The sequence below is a fragment of the Thermobia domestica genome, chromosome 6 (assembly GCF_964235325.1).
Source record: "Thermobia domestica chromosome 6, izTheDome1.hap1.1, whole genome shotgun sequence".
Classification (NCBI taxonomy): Eukaryota; Metazoa; Arthropoda; class Insecta; order Zygentoma; family Lepismatidae; genus Thermobia; species Thermobia domestica.
In genome coordinates this window covers 186099239-186117853 of record NC_137459.1, presented here as the reverse complement: position 1 = coordinate 186117853, position 18615 = coordinate 186099239, and the positions used below count along the sequence as shown (strand labels likewise).

Genomic DNA, 18615 nt, shown 5'->3' with positions numbered 1-18615 from the left:
AGACCAACAAGGCGATCAGGTACTACCTTCAGGAAGCTGGGCAATGACTCCAAGCTCAATGTGCAAGAAACCAGCGCCACTTCTACCTTCGACTGATGGGTACTTTCATGGAGGCCACCGTTCCACTGGCTCAGGTCCCTTTGGAGGTTTCAATGCCGCATTCCTAGCTGCTTCCCTTTCAGAATATGACTCCATCTAATAAGGCTAGGCATCAACAACCTTTACTCCGCCGTCACAAGAGCCCAGTACAACCAAAATCAGATTCAAGAACCAGAGCCATAGCCAGGTCTTAAAATATAGGGATCCGGCCCATAAACCAAATCGCAATGATCAAGCTGTTAGACCACAAGAGAGGATCCGTCCCGGGCGTTATCCAAATCTTAGTCAATTGTGAGAGCAAGGTCACAACAGAGAATTAAGGCCGGTTTAGTCCAAGGCATCATATTGTAAAATAACATAATTCCCCTGCGGCAGATACGCGATAGGGACAACGATCCGTAGCAACGAGAAGGGTAATAAGTCCTCCAAACTGGAGGACCAGTGTGTCTTGAAGTTCCGAAGAACTGGGCAAAGGGGCACCACATTCCCAACGCCGGGTCAGAGACCCTGATCACATAAGAAATACTGAGAAAGATAAGAAAGATATGGAACAAAATTACATAGAAATAGATAAAGAAAAAAAAAGATATACAAAAGCAACTAACACTAGGTAAATCAACAAAACCAACGAAGTATACCACACAGAAATGTGATGATTGGATATCGGAATTTTGTATATTTGCTTGTATTATTATTCATTTTGTACCTTTTTAATGAGATACCAGTATGCTGCCGTAACAGATATCCGTTGCAGGTGATCTGAAACTGAAATAATCTAGTTTTGTAAGTGCATACAATGCGTATTTGGAATGCTAGTATATATTTCTACTGTCACTGCATATAAATGCATAATTCATAGCATTATTACGTTTACAATTTTTTAAAGCCTCGTTCACTTAACTCATTTCCTGGAAGGAAGAACTACGAGTTCATAGGCGTTTTGTCCAAAGCTGACACATAAAACTTGTACTGGTCATGGTCTTCACAGAATCGCTAACTGATATGATTACCATTTCCAGATGTAAATAAGCAGATTTCCACAATGATAAAGGACCTCTTAGTAAAAGGATCTTCTCGTACGATTACTCTCAGATAAGCTGCCTGGAACACCCTTGCCCTTTGAGCCAACATTAGCATGATGGGGAACATGAATAGAATCTACTCTGTACTACAGCAAACATATGGATGATCTGAAAAAAGTAAGTTGTCAATTTTTGGAATAAATAATTCTATTTGGCTTAGTTTCTCCGTCGGTTTGTATGTTAGTATGTTTGTTCAAAGTTTTTGCAATAGCTTCTTAAAGGAATTCTTTATATAATTTTAATATCACTTACCATCTCTTCCTGTCTGTTCAAATCTTGTAATCCTTTCGCACCCACTTTTACTGACCAAATTTTCTCAATATTGATGAAAGCTCTCCTAGTTCTTTTCCTCATGCAATCTAAATCACTGTCTTACCTGAAGAATAGACCTTTTCTTTGCAATTTTAAATCATCAGTTGGTTGAGTTTAGTAGGGGAAGTTTCTTGAAGACCACGGCTATAGGAAATGTATACCTAACGTTTAAGGTGACATCCAAACCTCCATAATGCATTTAAATTTCAAAGCTCCCCCACCGGAAATCGAACCCAGTACATCAAAAATGCGGACACTAGCCACCAGATCAGCCGGGAAGGCTAATTTTAGAAATTATGTCACTCAAGTTCTAACTCTAATGAATCCTAATCCCATTTAGCTTTTAACATTCCAGGTACTGAGTCCCTTGCATTCCGAACAAGTTTAACGTATTCACGAAGCAATAGAGGTCTGCAATGTCACCAGTATCAAATGTCAGCTTTATCAAAGTTCACTTGAACCAACTTCCGAAGCGAATAACACAATTAGAATAATGAGGTTTAGAACTCTCCACTACACTGGATTCAGGTGAAATTGGAAAAGTATTTATGCGAAAGGTTTTTTTTTTTTTTTTTTTTTTTTTTTTTTTTTTTTTTTTTTTTTTTTTTTTAGCGTATATCGATCCGAAGTCTAGTGATGGTATAGAGAAATTAGAGAGAGTGAGGAAATTCAAGCACCCACACACAGGAAGGCGAAATCAATGGAAGCAGAAAAAAGCTAGGACGAAGTCCAAAGTACGAATGGGAAAACTATAAGCAAGTGAAAAAAAATGTTTAGTCAGCTAGAACAAAACGAACTAAACAAGGATGACAAAAAACGTTGTTCATTGAAAAAGGTATAAACGAACACCTACACAATTTGAATAAACTCTAATTCACCGGATGCATGGTAAACTTTCCTTATTCTACTTACTTCCTATTACCTTAAGTACTTTACTGTACAGGTTCACATACTTCGTTATTCCTTTCTACACTTAAATGAATTAAATGTTTGTCATAAGGATTGCTTACCGTTTCCAATAAAGAGCATGTAATTTCCACAGGTACAATGGTTCCATTCTTAATATGTTCTTCTATCATCTCCCCATATTTTGAACCTGGTTTCCTCCTTTCCTCCCGCAGCAAATCGCCGGCTGATAGGTGTACGAAGCCATATTCCTTTTAAAAATTAAATAAAATGGAAAATAGCGAATGAAAAGCTTTTCTTTGATTCAGTTACATTAATAACTAGAATTTAATGAACGTAATACAAATTGGAATACTACATTAAATAAATCTATTAAAATTAAAGAAATAAAAAAATCACGAGTTCCCACTAAATATTACTAACTTATTTCTATACCATCCACTTGCAAAGAAACAACTACGGCGAAGTCTATTTTCCTAACAACCTCATTTTTACATAATAAAAGTATCCAATATTGGATAATTATGAAGATTGGAGGGTATGTGTTAACCTTCTTTAATGGAAACTTGTTTTCAATAGTTACTTCCCACGTTTACATACAGGGAGGGCCAGAGCCGGATTTAGATTTGATGAGGCCCTAAGCTATTGAAGGTAATGGGGCCTTTTATATGTTCAAGCTGTCCTTTGTCAATGACAAATTGTTTGCACTGCAGTGTGCAGCTGCATGTTACATGTTGTCATGCAACCAGCTCATGAAGAACGTAGCAACCCTTTGTGCAGAAATGAGCAATTAGTGATACTTTTGGGAGCAGACTAGCAGGAGCGTTCCCATGACTTAGATCATAGAAGCCTACATAACAAAAAACACTGTTGATGTATAAACTTTATTTATTTCTTTTATCTTATATTTTGGAAATGTACATACAGTTTTTTCTGTAAACTTTTTGGGGCCTCGCAGCAAAGTGGGGCCCTAAGCTAGAGTTTGTTTAGCTTATACGTAAATCCTGGATGGAGAGGATCGTTTATTTTAATACGCCCATGTACCTTTTGAACTAACAGAAAGAAAAAATAAAAACCTTGTACCATGCAAATATCGGCATGGGGACATTGTCAACAATGCTGCCAACAACAAAGTTTCTTTTTTTCTTCTTTTCTTTTCAAATAGCACTACGTCAGGTTATTACGCATTTCAAATTGACATGTTAAAAGAAAACGTACAATATTCAATGTTACAAATTAAAGATGCTTCAGTATCACGAACATCCGAATTTTGTGGTCTCTATAGCAATAATAACGCAAGTGAGACGGACGGGTAATATACATCCAACATACCTTAATATGAAATGCTGCGACCATATGGTAGATTTCGTATGAATGCGAACAAAGTTACCAGGGATTCAACATTTGTTTTCCTCAAAAGATTTATTTCGAAAAATTGCAGAGATAAGTAGCTCATCCAGTTGCATGGTTTCCAATAGAAATAGAGATCATAATGCCGTTTACAACAATTCGATATTTCAAACCGTCTGGAGATATGATAAAAATGATGAAGTTCGCAACACTGCTTAAAATTATGTAATTCCGAGAGCTTGTAATTATACCTACCAAAAAATGTTATAATGCTATTCATAAATACACCATTTTATACGTAAGATATTAAATGTTACCATTTTCTCATATCTCCGGATAGTTTAAGGTACCAAATTGCTGTAAAGCGCGTTATGGTCTTCTTGCCTATTGAAAACCATCTATGTAAGTGGATGTAATACTTATCTAAACACTTTTGTGAAATAAAGTTCTTTGAAAAAGTCAATTTCATTTCCTTGTAATTTTGTTTCTACTTGTTCGAAATACGTCACTGTTTGCAGTGTTCAACACTAAGGCACTTTGGATGTGTATTGTCCCATCCGTCTCAGTTGCATTATTACTGTTGTAAAGTCTTCCAGAACTTAGTTATTTTTCGATATTTGTGATACTGTAGCGTCGTTAGTTTGCAACACTGAGTAATAAGTGTGCTACTGTAAGTTTTCGTTTTATATCTAGATTTGAAACCTGCAATAGCTTCACGTGGTGCTATTTGTAAAAATAATATACATACTTGTTCAATTAGCAACACTGTTAATGTGCTGGCATCACAGAATATGTCAATGTCACAGATTATATGTATATATATATATATATATATATATATATATATATATATATATACAGGGTGTTAATGAACTATACGAACAAACTGTAAGCGATAATTCCTCACATCAAAAGTCACAAAGTCCCTATGGACCTGTGGGGGAAAAGTGCATAGTTTCAGAGCTAGGGCTGTCCAAAACCGCGAAAAAGACAAATTTCACGAGGCCCTATTTCGAATTCGAGAAATCGTGGAGTCATAGTGCTTATCAACGTAAAGGAAGTCACGCATACACAATCCAAAAATGCATATTTCATTAATGTTCAATGGGTGTGCAGGGTGACATTCCCAAACATGCCATCAACCGAATTTTGAGATATGCTCTGAGTTCATGATTGGTCCAAAGTAGGCAAACGATAAGCCTTGACAGCAGTGAACACGGAATCCTTTGGCGCAATGTCGGAAGTGTTAAGAATCGTCAACAGCACGGTCTCTTGTACTCGGGAAAAAGCATGCTGAGATGTTTTCTCTCATGCTTATAAGTAAACAAAACGTTAAATATACCGTGACGAAGTAAATCGCATCACACGTTATTTCGAACACAGAAAAACATGGAGCTTCCGGTTCCTATCACTTCCGACTTCCTTCCGAAGCACTGGATGTCGACTGTTGTCAAGACTTACCTCCTGTCTACTTTGGACTCTCCTTGAAATCAGGGTATATCTGAAAACTCTATTGAGAGCATATTTTAGAATTATACCCTGCACACCCATTGAAAATTGATGTAATATGCATTTTTGATTGTGTACGAGTGACTTCCTTCACGCTGATAAGGACCACCATCCACGGTTTCTGCAATTCGAAATAGGGCCTGTTGAAATTTAGCTTTTTCGCGATTTTGGACAACCCTAGCTCTGAAACTATGCACTTTATGCAATAGGTCTATATGAACGTTTTATCTTATTTTGAAGTGAGGAATCACCTCTTACAGTTTGTCGGTATAGATCATTAATACCCTGTATATTATATATATATAAGAGAGTTGGCAAAACTATACCGAGCATAGGTTTGAAAGACTACATCTCTAGACGAACTTTCCGAGTACGGAGAAGTATTTTCATTCAGCGCGTCTGTATACGCTCTGTTAGGTGTTTAGCGTCGTCTTCGGAGCATTTCTAAAGACATGTTACGAATTAAAGGTGTTAGGGGTGGAGAAATGCTCAATATCTAGAATCTATTATTCATTTTTATTAGTCTGGTTTAATTTCACTGTTCTTCCTGAAGCACATTTTGGCTCATTTTCCTTAACATATTTCGGCGCGGTCCTAAGACAGTAGAGCGGCGTTTCCCAACCAGTGTGCCGCGGCACATTGGTGTGTCGCGAGTGGGCCGCTGGTGTGCCGCGAGAAAATTGAAACAAAATTATTAATTCTATAGCAATCAAATTGCAAGACATAGGAAAAACATATATTTGTATTGCACATTACTATGAACCTCTACTATCAATCTACAATTTTAAGTTTCATACTGAGTTACTTTTCTGTACATTTTTAATTAAAAAGAAAAAACATTTGATATCATTGTTATGACTATTATTGCTTCTTTATTGTTGCAGACAATTTCGTAACTTGAAATTTAAAAATATCATTCAATCCTTTCTACAAAGCAAACGTGCATATAAATTACCTACATTTGTGTTTTAAAACTAAAAGAGATTTGTTTGTTCGTTCATTATTTAGTGATTTCCCTTCTTTGTGAAATTTGGATACAGTTTTCGAAAAAGGAATTGTATTTTTAGAAACCTGAGTCCTATATTGCATTGCAATTGTTCTCTATTTTTAGAAAAATAAGCATAATGATTTACCACGGCGGAAAACCAGTGATCGAGCTTTCTTCTCTGTGAGTAGATCAGTAATCACAGAGAGAAAAAAAATACCACTGTATTTTATATTTACAAATAATAATAATAATAATAATATATATATATATATATATATATATATATATGTGTGTGTGTGTGTGCCGCAAGAATTCAAGTTACACATGTAGTGTGCCGTAAGTTGAAAAAGGTTGGGAAACGCTGCAGTAGAGAGACGGGGTACACGGTGTTCAATTCCTTTACCCTGTGCTTCAAAAGGATATATGAAAATCTGGAAATTAGAAAGTAAATTAAGAAATACTGAAAATACAACTGAATAACTATGCCTGTATAACTTCATTACACACAAATTTAAAGGATGTTCCAAATAAGATGCCGAATTTGAAAGTTAAAAAAAAAAAAATCATGTAAATGGTTGCATGTTGTAATCAGTAACATCACACATGTAATAAGTTAACATATCTCATCTACCTATGAGTTACCCTGTGCTTCAAAAGGATATATGAAAATCTGGAAATTAGAAAGTAAATTAAGAAATACTGAAAATACAACTGAATAACTATGCCTGTATAACTTCATTACACACAAATTTAAAGGATGTTCCAAATAAGATGCCGAATTTGAAAGTTAAAAAAAAAAAAAAAAAATCATGTAAATGGTTGCATGTTGTAATCAGTAACATCACACATGTAATAAGTTAACATATCTCATCTACCTATGAGTTACAATGTTACAAATAAGTTCACTCCACTGAGTTTGTATGCATTTATTGCTCTATAAATCATTCATAACCATTTCGCAGATCTCTCCTGATGCTTCCACCCACGCATATGATTTCCACCTTGAGTTCCAAAAGTGTGTGTGATTCGTTGGCGTACACCTGTGATTTCAAAAACCCTGAAAAGAAATCACAGGTTGTGCGACCACATAATTTTGTAAGCTATGTCTTACACTTTAGTAAAATGTTTTCACAATAGGAACACATTGCTCAGTCGTAAACTTCTCCATGAATGAAAACCACATAGGAAAAAAAAAAGTCAAACCAATTGAAGCTGCATTAATCAGAGACACAACAGCAATGGTAGGAACAGATCTGCCAACTTGGAAATAATAATAATAAAATACGCACTCGATTCAATTTCGGTATCGTATATGAGAACACCCTTTACTTGCACTCGCCAAATAATATTCCGTTACAAGGTGCATGAATTGTCTATAAAGTCACGAATCTAAGATGATTCAGGTATACAGACTCTCCTCCCACCAATTACTTTACTATTCAAGGAAATTAAAATCTTCATTAAATCCACTACATCAACAACTTATCTATTTCGATTTCGTATCTATTGATTCTGATGTGGTACTGTACTTTACCCGTTCGTACTATTAGTTATCACTTTATGTCATACAAAAGTCTTGAAACTGAATTATCGAAAATTAAATGAATAAATAAACAGTTTCATTCATTTTCTTTAAATTTTAATTTCAATTCTTCTGCCAGCTTCTCCCCATGCATTAAGCTATAGTGGTTTTCAAAGCTAAACCAAGTTTTCTTATCAGCAGTAAAACTGTCATATGGTTTTTAGCGGCCACGTGCGGTTTGTCAACCAGTTGGATATTGCCGGTAATACAGAAGCTTAGCCGGTCTCCCTGTCGCCAGGGTAAACAATGAAGTCTCGAACTATTCTTTCTAAGTGTTGCAAACCAATAAGCAGATAAATAAAACAAGAATAACCATTTAAAATAGGAATAAATACGTACCGGTCATTCAACAAGTAATTTTCTCTCTTTTTAATATAATAATAATAATAATAATAATAATAATAATAATAATAATAATAGTATAGTTTTTACGTCCGAGCCGTTTCGGGCTACTGTGCATTTTCGGTAATGCTCGGAAAATAGAATCGATCCTGGACCGCCCGTTGGACTGATAATGTATTTTTACCCGTATGAATCGGGTTTGCCCGATTGAACCGTATGAATAGGGTTAGCCTGATAACCCTGTTTTTATGAAAACAAGCTTAGCCTATCATGGTTGTAAATAGTGTGTTGTTTCACTTTATTATGATAACACAAATTGTTCTAATTATCATGTACGAACTCATAACGAGTCTATCGGATCAAACGGTCCAAACAGGCGAAACACGGGTCAAACGGGTTTATCAGGTCTAAGGATCGAGTAAACCAAACGCAATGGGTATCGGGCGGGTACTGTTTACCTGAAAATTTCAAGCACTAATTATAGGTTAAAATCATACTTAAGAGCTCTAATTGTTTGCTTCACTTTTTTTTTTTAAGTTAGCCCACCAACGAACTTGCGGATACATAAATATAAATGCTCAAATCTAAATTATTCCATTATATTATTGCAATGAGCATGAATGTGATTTACTACTAGGAGTAAGCGTGATGCACTAATGTTAGTCTTTTATAAATAGCATTATTATTATTATTATTATTATTATTATTATTATTATTTCTTGTTTATGCCCTTCCAACTTAGAATCAATCTCACATAAAGCACTATATCAGACCTGACTGAATATTATTTTAAAAATTCTCACATAAATAGAAAAAATAAACAATTGGAACTTGACACTTCAAGAGTTTAAAATATGTCCTCGTTTTCGTTATCCCCACTTTCTGAGGACGATTGATCTATCTCGATGACAACATGATCCTTGTTTTCATCAAATATATTTTGCAAAACACGATAACTTCGTTCAATGTCCTGGGAAAACATTATTATTATTATTATTATTATTATTATTATTATTATTATTATTATTATTATTCGACAGGCCATCTGTCTATAATGACAATTTAAAACTTTTTCTTTAAAAAAGAAGTGATTAGAAAGCATTCTATTAAGTATCTAGATCCTCATATTTATTAATGTATGCAGGTTAATGTCTGAGTAATAAAGCTATCATTATTAATTTCTTGTGTAGTATCCTAATTTGTAGTTTGTCCAGTTTTTATCATCCAGTAACGTGATGAATCACATTAGAAAGAAACTGATGGCCTGTCTAACTATACTATAAAGTTAGAAATAATGTATTTACGAGCAGAGCAAACAAACAGGCAGTATCTTTATTAAGCCTAATACTAATATTATTATTATTAGCAATAATAATAGGCTTAATGATAACTAAATTCCTGGCGCAACAGCCCTTAGAAGGCCTGGACTTATGACATTCATTCCTGTGGGGTGATGTGTTGTCAGCAGATCGACTACCCTCGCCGTTAATGCTTGCTTCCTGGACTACAGTTCGCTACTTTTTTCTTTCAAGTAGCTTCCAACTGTCCTCAAGACGCTGGGTGGACGCCGCAGCGCCAACACCGTCTGGTGAGTACGAATAGCACATTTATCTTTCCTCTGACCAGACCCAGGACTGCTTGACTTCGCTGATCTCATGGGGAGTGATATTCCAGTGTGGCTAGGACGTTGGTAATAAAATAATAATTATGCATAATGAAATAGTGAGAAAATTACCTAGGAAATATAGATAAGTACTAAAATGACTCCCTGGAGCTACGGTCCATGAGGAGCTGTGCCTACCCACTGTCGCAATGCAACAAGCATCAGCTACGCACTGAAAATACTCGAGATAGGAAGATCTCGGTTTTTAAACTGTATTGCTATTCCTTTATGTAGTGCTCTAAGATCTAAGAAAGTATACCCCGCATACTCCCCCTCTTCTATTTAGAGCATTGCCTTTACTTCATTTATGGAATAATCATAATGCAAAGGCTTCGATCGGGAGTAAGAAAGATTTGCTCTATTCGATAACATTTACATACTTCCGACATAATTAACATCAAAGTAATTTGTGTTTTAAACTGAACAAAGTAGAATAAAATAGCTTTCATATATTGTCACATGATGTGGGCTGATTGCAAAGCCTAGCTACCGAAATATACATTCTTCAATCACGGTGTAAAAGCTACAGATGCCAGACGGAACAAACACTGTACGATGCTACTATGATAACCGTAATGGGGTTAGTCATACTGAGAGCTTTATACTATTATATTCCCAAATTCATCAAACGATGAAAAGTTTAAAATTATTAAACACTAATATACATCGTGATTTCTCCTTGTGAAAATTCTATTTAAGATCAAGATTAACAATACGATACAACCACGAAAAACAACACGTCCTACGCAAACGGATTTTTCAGTGGCATCAAAACATAAAAACCTTCAAAGTGATAATATCAAGCTTATTCAAGGTGATGGTGTCCAAAACATATTAGTTAAAATCTTCAAGGTGTCTATTTTAAATTGAAAAAACATATTTTCCAGAATAAACAGTGCCTTGTTAAAACTAAAACAGTTTTTAGTGATACTATAAAACCAGGCATTTTTAAAAAATTATCTTCATTCGACCTACACCTGCTAAGAGTGTGGTATGGTACAATTATTCTGCGTCCAGAGGAACCACCCAGGACTGACAGCGGTGATGGAAGGCCTGTGTTTGTGAGTATGAGCTTTGCGCTGATGAACTTTTACATGACATAAATGTCGTGAGGGGAGGACTGCAAGACATTATAAACACACGAGAGTATCAGGGATTTCTCCTTGATAGACCCTACCATCGTACTACTTATATTTCACATCATGATATTGTAAATATTGTTTGTATCTATATCGTTTACATTTATGGTGACGGTTTTAATAAATACCACAAATATATGACACTTGTCATTTTATTAAAATTCTGACTACTTAACGTGACAGTTGATTGTTGCTACATTCAGTATCATATTATTAGTACCATTATCAGTAACTTATTTAACATATTAATACAGTTCTACGTGGGTTGGAGCGGCAACGCCGGAATCTAGTTACAATGAAGAATTTATGGTAGGGACAAGTAAACCCTTAGATCTCAACCTTCGAGGAAAAAATTGGTTATGTTTTGTCGCGTATTATATTTTATCAACTGAATATAACCATAGCTCGCTCATCTTAGATCAAGATCAGCCAGATCGAAAAATGAAATAATTGGTTAAAGGAAAATTTTGAAGGACATAGGGAGTATCCCGAAAAACTTGCACGAGATTAGCTTTATCACCAAAATTTTATTCCTATATTTATTATCATTATCAGAAGCATTATTTTCATTAAATCACTTTAGTTATAACCACACATGTCTTGTGGATATGTTTCAATATATCACGAAGTATCTAAGCAGAAGAAGAAAGTCAAATTATGAATTCTGTGTCGATGAATTTAAAGTAATTGACTCACCTTTACGATGTTTTCACATTGCGTCCCCTTTCCTGCTCCTGGCCCACCAAGCACGAACACGACGTTTGGTTTCTTTGCGAAAGACATGTAAGTCCTCCTTGCTGCACCAGGAAGGAAAATCAGGCACGCAGCTGAATAGCGCCAACATCAAGAAAAAAGAAAATTCAAAATATAATTTAAGAACCTACTGAATTGACAATTAACAGGGGGGGGGGGGGGATGATGATTTACAGAAGAACAATCGAATGAATCGTAAATAATACAGAGGAAGGAAACTTAAGTAAACCGAATATATATAGTAACTATTCGCAACAAATATCACAAACCTTGGCCGCCTTACATCTCCAAATCCTGCGCTAGCTGCACTATGATGAAATTACGATTTCTGATTCTAGTAACAATAATATTAACGCAAGAACCATCCCCAAATTCTAAATTATTCTTAACTGTTGCGTCAACGTAATTTTGAAACCGACGTAGAATACGAATTTAAATTCTTTTTCACAGAAGCGCGAGAAATCTTCATGGTTTTGATACTATGGAGACAATAGCCTTAAGCCTGACGTCCTCACTATAATCTTCAGTCAATCAAAACATCTTCATCACTTTGAAACAGCACACTGAATTTTAACATTCCATCAAAACCTACTAATTTCAAACATCTACAACACCAGAGGTTCCTCTCCAGACAAGTGAACTCGTCTGGTTTGACGATAAGAACCTTTCACATGATCAGGGAGCAATCCGAAAGATTCAATACGATTTCCAATTATTTTGTAATTATTTAACAATATTACATTTAGTTATTTGTACACTTCTCCAAAATATAATTTCTCGTCTAAATTTTTCTGTCCCTTAAAATTGTCAGTTTGGTAAAAACACATTTAAAGTAGAAGGGAAGTCACAAGAAAAAGTAACGATATTTCGAAACACAGCTCACAGTTCGCTCTTTGAAATATTTAGCTTCTCTTTGTCCACTTAATGAAATGATACTTTTAAAACAAAATAGTACCTTACCAAATACAGAAAATTTGTTTGTACAAATATACACTTTTAGACCACAAAAATCGTTAAAAAAAATAAAATAATAAAAAAAAGTTAAGATGTTCGTTATATATCCATATAACTGGAGAAAATCTCTGTAGTTGTTTCGATAGCCATGCGTGTTGTTTCTTTTGTGAAGATTCAATACGTTTGAAGTTGGTTCGAATCGCTAACTTTCACACCGCATCTGATCAACTCGAATTAAATCAAAATGGATATATGGACTCAGTGTCATAGGAATAGGTTCGATTTCCGCCCTTATCTCTATAGAAAAACTCGAAACTTTAGAAATATATATAACTTCCAGTTGCAATTCTAATCCTCTTGAATCAAAAACTGTAACAGATAGAGAAAATTATTTCGTACGGAATCAATGTCTGAAGAACAAATTCCATCTTGGACCATGTCCCTCTATCGCAACCAGAAATAGTAGGTCTACCATTTTCAGTTTTAATATTGAAACTTGCAGTTTCGAAATGTACCGTAGTTTTACAATACGCAACACAATCCGACAATTGTTTATTTCTGTTACTGCCGGTTTGAATATTGCCCTCGTTATCGAACTCGACTCTTATCTTTTGACCCTCTACATACTGAAGAAATTTGGTGGTGATCCACAAAGTAATCTTTGATATCATTTCGTCTTGCGGACAGACGGGCATACGGACAGGGTAAATATATAACGAAATTTTCGTAATCCTATCTCCTTAACAAGATTTGTTCCTAATTGTAGTACTATGTCTACAAAATAAAAGTTGTTCCTTGTTTCTATCCCCATGAAAATTTAAAAAAAAAAAAATCCTAGAGACGGAAAAAGTAATACAAGTAATCCGTACCAGGGATGAAAATTTTCTCTTCAAGGGCGCATCCATTTTTGTCGGTGAGACCCCCCCCCTCGGTCAATACGCACAGTGAGAAGAAGAAACGCTTTTACCCATTTCAGTAACAATTTAGTAGCATTTATGTACCCTTAGGAAAGAAAAAAAATGCTCACATTAATTTTTTTCGTGTTTGGGAAATCATCGGATATAAATGGCAATCAGTTCACGACTTTTTAAAGCAAGACTTCTCCTGAAGAAAGAAAGAAGGAAATCAATCATAAAATCAGAAACTATAAACTACGAACAGTGGGAAAGTTTCAGAATAAATAAAAGCACCAAGTAGGATTCGAATCAGGTTCAAATGTTTCGCATCCCAACAGAAAGGAAACACTAAAGACGCACGGCTAAAGAAAACACGAAACACACTGTAGAACTACCTCTCAGTTGTATAGATACCGAGGGGGAATCCTTAAAAGTCTTGTTTTTTTACGATTTTCTTTGAGTTAAAAAGCCTGTGCAATTTCTTTAATAAACAAGTTTTGTGAATTTGCCAAGTATTATTTTGCTCTGAAAGTAACATTGCATTAAGTAATGGAATAGGAGCTAAATATTTCAAACAGCAACAACAGGGCGTGTTGCAAAGGCTTCATTAATATATATAGGAGGAAAAGTCATAACAATATATATATATATATATATATATATATATATATATATATATATGCCGGGTGATTCAGTAAGAACGTACGAGGCCTATATCGCAGCTAATACTGCATGTAGAGCCTTCAAACAAAAAATTGCATTACCAAATCGTATGTGTAGAATGCAATAAAAATAGTAGCGAGATCAGTGGCGTCACGTGAATACCTCCAACGCGGGGCAACTTCAAAATTTGCAATGGAAAGTGGTATAACTGTTGGAATCGTTCGAAAGGACATTAAATGTAAGGTAACTTTTAGAGGACAAACTTTGTCATATCCTTTCCCATTTAGCCCCTAGAGGTGTTGTTGCAGACTTGTATCTGACTACCCGTAGCAGGCCTTTATCTCAGCTAATAATGCACATAGAGCCATCAAACAAACAATTGAACTACCAAGTCGTATGTGTAGAATGCAATAGAAATACTAGCGACACCAGTGGCGTATCGTGAATATTTCCAACAAAGGTCATCTGCAAAATTTGACATGGAAACAGGGGTTAATTGTGCCTCCATTGAAACAAGCGCACAATGGGAGAAACGTCGAGAGGAAACACCCTCGCACCATCTGACTTTCACCCAGTAATGCGACCGTGTTGCTGCCAACGAGGAAGAAATATGCCAAGGTGTTTCCTCTCGACGTTTCTCCCATTGTACGCTTCTTTTAATGGAGGCACAACCAACCCCTGTTTCCATGTCAAATTTTGCAGATGACCCCCGTTGGAGATATTCACGAGACGCTACTGGTCTCGCTACTATTTTTATTGCATTCTACACATACGATTAGGTAGTGCAATTTTTTGTTTGAAGGCTCCACGAGCAGTATTAGCTGCGATATAGGACTGGTATGTTCTTATTGAATCACCCGGTATATAGGGCTCTCTCTCTCTCTCTCTCTCTATATATATATATATATATATATATATATATATATATATATATATATATATATATATATTCTTATGACTTTTCCTCCTATAATTTCGAGTGCGTTGTTGCACATTCACAATTTTACGGAACTTACAAAAAATCATGCGTGCAATTATATTTTGGAGAAGTACACATAAGACTTAATTATTATTTTGATACATATTTATGACTATATCGGAACGAAAGGAGAAGCTTTAAAGGAGACGAAACAAGGAAATTCTTTAGAAAATTTTCAAGAAGGCTATAAATTAACACTAGGAGATTTGTGAGTAATTAGAAAAGTCAATCCGACCGTAAGGATTATGCATCACTTACGGACCGTGTTCGGACAGTGTTTGTGTGTGTGAAGGAAAAGGGAATATTATATTTTCCTAATATTTTGCCTAGGCACACCGTGATCGAAGTATGAAAAACTGCGAATATTCTTGAAGTTTAGGCTTTTATATTTGCACTTAGGCATACTTTTCACAGCTGTTTTTCAATCTTCCCAGTCCCGAAATGCTTCCAACTTGAACAGTACAGCCCGTATTATATTGACACATACACTATCACTTTGTTCACTGGTAACAAAAATTTATTACATTTACTGATGTTTCCACCTTTTACACACCCGTCACACTAACTTTTATTCATTTCTAATAACATATAAAACTGGTCTATATTCAACACGTCTATTTATAATTTTCGTAATAGTTTACATTCGTGACTTCAATTAAGATATTCACCGCTAAAAGCAAGACAGTGTGAAATTCTTTTTGTGAATTTTCTGTTAAATTATTTATAGTTTGTAAGCTTTACCGCCATTGAAGGAGGTCATACGTATTTTAAAATGAAAAAAAAAAAAAAAATAGAATTTGAAACAATTTATGACACTGCTTTTGTGTCTTTAAGGTTTTAAAAGTAGAAACCACGTAGTATACAATGCCTTCTAATCTAATACAATAATGAAGTCTACCCAAATATTACCCACCAGGTGTGCTGTAGTAGTATAAAAACTGCAATAACTAAGATTGTTTCTCTAGAGTAAAACGTACACAATATTGATACACAAAGAGTGAAGACGCGCACGACTGGACCAGGACTCGCACCCGGAATCTTCCGCGTACTGGCGGCAGTAGTAAATAGTAAGTAGCCCTAATACAGCTGTATTTTATGATTAACATGCATTCTGGACCACATAAGCCCCGCCGGGAATCGAACTCGGGTCTCGCGCGTACGCTAACAGCTTAGCCACGAAGGAGCTCTTTACAAGTGGAGGGTTACTAGTGTAAAACAATTACAAATGCTATACAACGGCTAAAATTAGTAACTCCATATAAATAAGGATGATAACTCCATATACGTAAATAGATATTATTTTCTTATGGTGCAGTATTTCTGCACGGTATACAAAATCCGTATTTTATTCTAGAAGTGTAAGGTTACTAGTGTGAAAACATTATAAGTGCTGCAGGAACTCCTATCACTGTGAAAGGCCACGTTGTTTCACTAAAATCTCTTACACATATACCCACTGTCGTTGACGCGCCTGCTCCCTACCGACGCACCTTCGCGCCGGTAGTCCAGTTTCGACCTGATGTGAGTCGTTTAGACAGCACTTGTGCATTTTAGTGGCCACCTAGCAACGATTGATTTGTGTTATTTGCACTGTAGCTTTACGGCATATGTAAGGACGCTGTATTTATACGCAAATCATGAGAGTTGTAATTTTTCCACAATTACTACTTTTCCCCTTAAACTTCTTCTATACTATGGGGGATATTTTGATGTCGCCTACCGCAAAACTTTTGGAGTAAAATAGAAAGGAAATTATTGAAAGAATTATAATTTTTCAACATTTATTTCAAGTGGTGCTCCTAAACTAGGATGTAAGAAAAAAATAACTGCGAGGGAAACAACTCCTAGCTCCGAAGAAAACAAGTGTCCTCAACATATACGAGAATTTGCTAAACGAAAGAACACTTTTGACATTTTGTTCTACTGAAATGCGTTATTTGCACAAGGCTAACGGAAAAATATATTTATGATAACTGTATTTCAGCTACAAGTTGTAAAAGTTACAACGATATTGCAGCAATTAAAATAATCTCAGAGCAAGTTTTCGCAAGCAGGTATTTCTTCCATTTGTACATATCGATATTTTGCTGTGGCTGATTTATTTGTTACGAAATAAACTTTAAAAAGTACAATACAGAAGTCATACTTTGCTTTCTCTTTCTCATTAGAATTGGAAGTTTTGCTTTATAAAGTACCTTTTAAAAAAGGCAGAATACAATGTGCGCAACACGTACTACTGCAGTTATGTCAGATTACTTGCTGAATGTGCATGCAATAAACATGGAAGAAGCTATCCCAGTTTAAGTAAACATAGATTTGTAAAATTTACCGAAGAAATGTGTTATATTATTTTGGGAGACCAATGTGTAAGTACTCACAATATATCGGAAGCTTATCACTCACGTATATAGTAAGGTAGGAACACGAAATGCAAAGTGTGCTCTCTACCATGTCATTCTTCATAGGGAACTCATAATGAAGTAAAGTGCTAAATGAAGGCAGTGTACAAAGCAGGGTTGTGAAATATCCAGAGTTTCTTTAAGAACCCAGCCCAGTGAGTTTTATTGGGCAAAATTCGGTATTATTAAAATTTGTATGTATATTTAAACGTATTTGTAAGCACACACCTACTTAAAATACATTTAAGCATTTACGTTCTATTGTACACATGAAACTATGGAATTAACTTGTTGGATCGCGGTGGCTCACCTCTGGCGCGGGTTCCTGGTTCGATCCCAGCTCCAACCAAGTTGGCTTTGTGGTGGACAAACACCGTGCGCATGGGTTTTCTCGAGGTTCTCCCGTTTTCTCCTACTTTTATCATGACATCATTATCATCCATCTCATCATTACAATCTCCCTTAACCTCAGTGCATAATTGTGAGACATTGAACTAAACTTAAAAAGAAAGAAAAAAATGTCGCACAAGGGAATTCGGGAAGCCCCATCCGTGTTTCGTGAGATACACTTTGCACCACTGACACTCGTTTATATTTCAATTTCTAGAAAAAGGGAGGTACACAATTTTGTAGAGTAAAAAAAAAAAAAAAAAAAAAAAGTTAGTAATTCTACATAATATAGAATAGGAACAAAATCCCCTATCATACTCACGAGTCTAATCCCTGAGCCTTGCGTCTTGAATGAAGATTCCTTTAGTTCCCCTCGAAACACGCCAGGCAAATACTGGGAGAGTACATCAAGTTCAGAAGTCCGAGATAAAAAAAAAGTCTTAATTAAATGGATATTTCTTTAAAAAATAAATAGTAGTTTTTTTTGGGGGGGGGAAGAACTCAAACGTTCGAAACAGTTTTTTTTTTTTTTTTTTTTTTTTTTTAACTTTCATTTTCAGTTGTCGACTTGCTTTGTTACAGTAAATTTTACGATTACAAGGCTTTCGT

At 35.4% G+C, this 18615-nt stretch overlaps 1 protein-coding gene across 1 annotated transcript in view; it reads right to left on the bottom strand.

The window, feature by feature from the left end:
- Positions 1–18615, bottom strand: part of LOC145688360 (UMP-CMP kinase-like) — a 119231-nt gene that overhangs the window by 65926 nt on the left and 34690 nt on the right. Inside the window, exons 2-3 of the mRNA XM_081762509.1 lie at positions 11669–11799; positions 2504–2650 (exon numbers count right to left, since the gene is read on the bottom strand). Of these exons, the coding sequence (XP_081618635.1) occupies positions 2504–2650; positions 11669–11799 (278 nt within the window). The remainder of the gene's footprint in view (positions 1–2503; positions 2651–11668; positions 11800–18615) is intronic.